This window comes from Triticum urartu, chromosome 3A, assembly GCF_056163025.1.
Source record: "Triticum urartu cultivar PI428250 chromosome 3A, HENAU_Tu73, whole genome shotgun sequence".
NCBI lineage: Eukaryota > Viridiplantae > Streptophyta > Magnoliopsida > Poales > Poaceae > Triticum > Triticum urartu.
The window spans coordinates 714450130-714456946 of NC_141875.1; the positions used below are offsets into that span (position 1 = coordinate 714450130).

The 6817-nt window shown below is 46.3% G+C and overlaps 1 protein-coding gene across 1 annotated transcript; it reads right to left on the reverse strand.

The window, feature by feature from the left end:
* On the reverse strand, positions 1–704 carry LOC147982079 (polyubiquitin 11-like). Its single transcript, XM_087516191.1, has 2 exons — positions 105–704; positions 1–9 (listed from the first exon to the last, which is right to left on the reverse strand). Exons 1-2 carry the CDS (start codon positions 687–689, stop codon positions 1–3), a joined length of 594 nt encoding a protein of 197 aa, XP_087372317.1. The 5' UTR covers positions 690–704.
* Positions 705–6817: the final 6113 nt, after the last annotated feature.

The window sequence follows — 6817 nt, forward strand, 5'->3', positions numbered from 1 at the left end:
TCACATATGCTGTGAACATCCACAAAAAAAATCAGTATTTTTTGAAACATCTAAAATTGATTTTCCAAAATTGGTATCACGGGAGCATTTAGTGTGTGGTATACTCTCCCTAGAGTCAAATGAAGGGTGCAATGCTTTGTAATCTTGGAGTCCGCCAAGGTGCGCCCTCCCTCCAGCTGCCTGCCAGCAAAGATGAGGCGTTGCACATTCAGGAAAGGGGCGTGGTTCCTCTCATAGATCTTCACCTTGACACTATCGACGGTGTCCGAGCTCCCAACCTGGAGAGTGATGGTCTTCCCAGTTATCCCCTTCACGAAGATCTGCATCATGTGTCCTCTCGGAATACATGGGAGGAGGACAAGGAGTATCGTGGACTCCATGCATATGTTGTGGTCTGCCAAGGTGCGGTTCCCGTTCTCTAGACGCTTGCCGGCGAAGAGGAGGCACTGCTGATCTACAAGAAAGCCCTCGAGGCGATAGATCTTGGCCTTCACGCCGTCGATAGTGTCTAGGCTGTTGAAGTCAAGGTCGATGGTGTTGCCCATCAGCGTCTCCATCACGTGGATCTGCATCTTCTCTTCAAGGTCAAGAGTGGAGTCCTCCTGGATGTTGTAATCGGCCAATCTACAGTTATCCTGTAGCTGCACCCCATTGAAGATGAGGCGATACCGCTTGTGGATGTTCTCCATGACGGAACACACGGTGTCTGATGGGTGAACCCAGACCCGGAACGCTGTTCCGGTGGGGTTATTGACAAAGATGTTCATTGTTCTGGATGAGCAAAAACCGAACACTGGCAGTCGTTAGACACTTATATATTTAAGGCTATAGAGCAATGCAAAAAAACGTCAACGGTTCAAGCTCGTACGCAGTTAAGCAACAGGAGAAATCAAGTCACAAAGGTTGAGCAGTACGTATAAAGATAGTTTCTTCCCAAGAAAAGCTGATGCTGAACAGTTTATAACGTTGTCTTAAGATCTACTCTCTCTCCCTTCCAAAATAAGTGTCGCTGATTTAGTAAGACGGAGGGAGTAACTGATAATCAGATGAACAATTAACAAATTACATCAGACAACCATCCAATGTAATCCTAGAAAACACCGACATGAGATCCTCGCACTAGTAGCATAGAATATGGATACGCCCAAAACAACAATGAACAGCTCCGTACGTACCTTGAAGTGGATCGACCACACGTCGATGCTTGTTGCTTCCGCCGGTGAGAGAGCAGGCAGGGAGGGAGATCGCGATCCGGAGTAGTACGAGAGTTAGGGTTGGGGATAGAATATATAGATGGCGTTCTTTTTATAGGGTCCGGTCCAATCAATTAGGTTTTACAATACCATCGCACATATACACACCCTTAATTAATTTCTGTCACAAAATTGGAATATCATTTTTTTTCTTGCACGGATCCCACTCATTCTGGTCGATTTTTTTCATTGGTTTCCTGACCCCGGTTTTCCTTTGCTTTTTGTGCGATTCTTTTTCTGGATTCATGCTGCTTCTTTCGTCGGGGGTTTTCGCTTTCTGCTTGTTTTTTCTGTTTCTTTTGTTTTCCTATTTTTTAAACATTTTTTACAAAATACATTAATATTTTTAAAAAATAAATATATATATATTAGAGAATTATGCATTTTTTCAAATCTCATGATTTATTGTAATTTTGTAAAAAAATAATTTCTGATTTTTGAAATTTCATAAACACCATAAATTCTATAAAATAATGCTTTTTGGTAAGGAGTTGCTGGCTTTTTAACCTATTTTTTTTTGGTGAATTCGGTTTTCTTTTGGACCAAAGGAGCAACGTTGCAGCGCTATTGGTCCTGGCCAACAGTGAGTAATACTATCATCTATTCATCACCGTGGGTGATGCCATGTTATTATCAGTATTTTTGAAAGATATGTTATTATTTTTAAGAAAATAGTTGCCACATGTATGAATACTTCCCAGAAAATTAATAAATAGTAGTCTTAATTTATTTTAGAATAATTTCCCGGATGCTGTTCAGTTTCTAAGAGAAGTGCATCACAATTTTTGCTCAACTCTCTCATTTTTTACCACACACACCACGTGGGCATGCCATGTGATCATGCCAAGTTTCATATTTTTTTAAGAATTCATTTACACCTTTTTAGAAATCAAAATTCATTCATCCCAATTAAATACCTAAAAATTCATTCACAGCTCGCACATGCGACGACCCTGCCGACAGGACAAACAACTCCAACTTACCCTTCAAAGCCTAGACTGTCTGCCCGCTTTGGTATGGCTGCTGGACCTCCATCTCTACACCATTCGTCCAATGGCCCTCGGCGCCAGTCATCTTCGGTGCTAACAACCTCAGCCCTAGACGGTAATGCGGCGACTTCGGCCTCTTTTGACACTACTAGCCACCTGACGAAGAGTAAAAAAACGGGTCTTTGGTGTTTCAAATGCAGTTCATATGACCATCTATCTAAGGATTGCACGGTGGTTCATTTTTGTCGCATTTGCACCAACTACAAGCATCATATGCACCGCTACCCTGTTCTCAAGCAATCAATGCCAGGCGCCATTTTTTTTTAGAAAAAAAGGAATACCCCCAGCCTCTGCATCTAGATGATGCATACGGCCAATTTATTAATTATGAACACAAGACCTTACAAAGTCGTACAACAGTAAGACCAAAGCCACCATCTGAGCAACCTCTGTCGCTACTCCTATCTAGCTGATGAAGGGGCGCTGATGGTCTGGGCCTAATACCAAACAGACCTCGCAGCCAAACCTAACATCTAAGACCTGAGGTCCCAACCAGGACGCTTGTCGGGTATGGGCACCCACCAGTCCAGCGTGCTCCTCAACCAGGACGCCTGCCGGGTATGAGGCCGCCACAGCCACCTGCCACACATCCATCTTCAGAGCTGTACTGCTGCACCGGTGTTGCCCGGTCTCGCTGCCGCCGACGCCACCACGACGCCAGACAGCGTCGACCTCCTGCGCGTGTCCGTCACCACACATCTGACGCCAAGCCTCCACTGCTCCATGCCGCCAAGAGCCGCCGCCAAGAATATGTAGAAAGAAACACCGCTCCACCGAAAAGGGAGGCAACACACCCCCACCCCTCACCTGCAGACCCTCCCATCCGATCCCAATGTCTTTGGCGCCGCCTCCAGGAAGACGGGGCGCCACCGACGCCCGATCCGCATCGGATCTTGGGCTTTCACCCGGACATGGGTCGAAGTGGAGAGATGGTGTCCTCAGCAGCGCCCCCAAGGAGGAAAGCGGCGCCAAAAGGCGGCGTCGCTGCTGCCGCCCAGCCAAGGCGGCCAAGGTTTCCCTCGGACCCCGATCTGCTCCACCAGAACACACCGGAGGTGGATCCGGCAAGATCCAAAACCCAACCGGGGACTGGGAAGGGATGCATGGAAGGGAGGGGGGCAATACCTCCAGATCTGGCACGGGAAGATCCGCGCCACGCTCGACCACCACCTGCGGCTCGCCGTCCTCACGGCCGAACCCTCAGGCACGCCGCACGCCACGCAAGCAGGGGCCGCCGCCCCTGGAACCGAGGGCCTCCGCGGGAAAGGAGCGCCGAAAACCCCGCCGCCACCTTCCCCGGCGCCCGCGCGGGCTTTCCCGGCGGTCGTCTCCGGTGGCGGCGAGGGGGGTGGGGGGTGGGGGGTGGCGGCGGGGGATAACACTAGACTCCCCCGAGTCGCCCTAGGGACGACGCGAGGGACGGGACGAAGGATTTCCCTCGCGTAATGTGGGTTGATTTGATAGTTATTACAATGTTTGTGCAACTTCTGGACTCACTCTTCAAGGAGAACCTTGTCTTCTTATGTGGTGGAGGCCGAGGTTGCAAAAATCTCCGCGGTTCAAACTTCGTGGAAGTGGGAAGCCGTGCCTCATGGAGCCAATGCTTTTTTAGTTTCTTTCCGTCCTGTGGAGATTTTGCAGCATGTGACAAAGTTTGAGTATAATGTCAAATCACATGACGTGAAGATTGCTTTTAGTGAATGGAATGTCAAGGAGGTTCCGTCGCTACTTCTCTTGCAGCTTGTTTGGGTGCACGTCACCGATTTCCACCACCTCTACGCCATTTCCTTAGTCTGTGGGCGGTCGGATCAGGTATTTGTGCCACTCAGGATGTTGACTTGGTTTGCTTGCGTTGACACGATATTGTGTGGATCCAGGTGGCTGTTTATGACATGGATATTTTAGTCAAACATGATGGGTCTGATGAAGCCTCAGTCTCCTCTGTTGCTTATGTCAAACTTAATTGGGGTGCATTTCGGTTTGTGCTAGAGGAGGATGATTTTATGGCTCGTGACGACCTCATTCCTCGGATTTGGGAAAACCATGATGATGGGCATGCTGATGGTGCTAACAGGGATGAGGATATACCAAATAGAGATGCTAGTAAGCGAGCAAAAAACGTCCGAATTCATGGTGGTAATACGACGTCTGGGGCATAAACTGTATCAACTGTTGTCCCCATGCAGACTACTCATGTGGGCTTTGTACATGCGTCACCACTGTTTCTTCTACATTTCTTGTGCCAACCGTGTCTGCTCAAGCACTGGCGTCATCCGACGCTCATTCAGGCCAAGGAACCGTACACATGCATGTGCAGGGCAGTGTCAATGCTTCCAATTATTGAGATTTCTGCTGTCTCCATTTATGAAGGGACCCAGGGTGCCAGTTTGAGGAGTTTTTTCTTTCTTTCTTCAACTAGCAAAGTGATCCGCGCAATTGCGCAGGCTAGACCTTAAGTATTTATTTATATTTAAAAAAAATAATATACCAAAAAATAATAGGTTTTGTTGTCAATCATTGTAAACTTTGTGACTACTCAATCTCATGATATTAGTAATATTTTTTTTTCATATTGAGTGTTTTATTTTGTTGTTGAAATATGGAAAATCCATGTATTTTTTAGTTCAACATGATGATTTAATATGTAGCAATACAATGCATTCACTTATTGAAAGGTGTTCACTCAGTATACTGGGTTTGGTTTGATTTAGTGAGCATTAAGTGTCCATATCAAGCAATAATCCACACTAACTCTTTCCTAATAAATGGTTCGTCCATAAGAAACAAGCAATAATTCTTTCTTGATAAAAAATGTGTCCATATCAATCAATAATCAACAGTAATTCTTTCCTAAAAGATGCACTTTTTATAGTCCTTTTTTCTGGTAGTAGTTTATAGAAGCCACATAGTTCCATGTCCTTATGATATTATATATTGTCCCTTTTCTTTGGTTGGAATGTATCAAGCAAGAATGGATGGAAGGTCTGCCACTGCTTGTTTACTGGTGATGCTTGTGTTGTTCGGAAGCACTACATCTGGAGGTATGTTCTCTGTGTTGTTGTTTATGTAGAGTTCTCTGTGTTGTTGTTTATGTAGATTTCAAGATCATATTACCAAAGTGTTCTCAAATAGTACGTTGATGCACATTTTGCGTATGTCCTTTACGATTTGGGTACATCTTACTACTTTTATGCAGCGTTGTAAGAATCATGTCATTACAATCAATGTCTCACCTTTATGTATAATTTTTATTATGTTTGCGGTATGCAGAGAAATGTGCGGTGGTTAAATTTCCGCTCGTGATCTGCAACAATCTAGCATGCAAGCATGAATGTGAGTTTTGGGGCCAGGGCAGGAGGGGGAAGAGGGAGGAGGAGGAGGACGAGCGCCGGAGGGAGGAGGAGGAGGAGGAGGAGGAGGAGGAGGAGGAGGGGGCCGCCAGAGAGGGAGGAGGAGGAGGGGGCCGCCGGCGGAGAGGGAGGAGGAGGGGGCCGCCAGCAAAGAGGGAGGAGGAGGGGAGGAGGAGGGAGGGACCTTGGGGGGAGAAGGATGACGACGACGGAGGAGGAGGGAGGAGGGAGGACGGCGGCGGCGACGATGATGGAGGCGACAGAGGCGATGAGAGAGTGTGAGGGCGAGAGTGAGTGGACGCGCTCGGGGCGCCGGTTTGGATAGGGGCCCTTAGTGGTAGTGCTTGTCCATGAAAAGCGTTATTGCTAAAATCTATAGCAGCAGTACTTTTAACTGGAAAAGCGCTACTAGTACACCTGTAGCAGTAGGGCTTTCTGCAAAACGCGCTACTGCTAAGGCTAAGCATGTAAAAAAAATCAAAAATACATTGATCATCAATGATCTTTTTGTGTAGAATCTAAATTTTCAATACGAATCTTCCCTGGTTCAGTTTAAGAACCGGTGAATATTCCTATTGCGGCCACAGATCCTACACACATAGAGTTTAATGAAGACCAAGTGGTTGTGATGGTTTTGAGAAGCACCATATTTGAGGTGGTAAATATTCTGTTCGCGGAGCGAGGTGGGACTAAACTTTGGTCTTATTGGGACTGAATTTAGCAGTAGCGCTGGTTAAGGAAAAAGCGCTATTGCTAAGATCAATAGTAGTAGCGCTTTTAACGAATGAGCGCTACTAGTATCCCTAGCATACCTGGAACGGTATGGCAATTTTAGTAGTAGCGCGTTTCGTAGCTACAACGCTACTCCTATCATCATATTCGCAGCGCTAATCCTACCCAAGCGCTACTGCCATTTGGCAGCAACGCTTGCTTTTTAAAAGCGCTACTGGTGAGCTCCGGTGTATAAGCATTTCCCTAGTAGTGTGGCTCTTACGAGGAAAGATCCAGTGATGACGGTGTGGATTTGGACGAGCTCGAGGCCGAAGAAGATCAGTTAGTTATGTTTAGTATGTTAGAAGTAGTTATATGTTCTTCGAATCGAATATTTTGAATCAAGTAGTTCAAACTTATGTTATGCAGTGCATTATGTATTACTTTTGTTTCA

Coding starts and splice junctions, on each gene's coding strand:
- LOC147982079 (XM_087516191.1), bottom strand. CDS start 689: ATGGAGAACATCCACAAGCGGTATCGCCTCATCTTCAATGGGGTGCAG.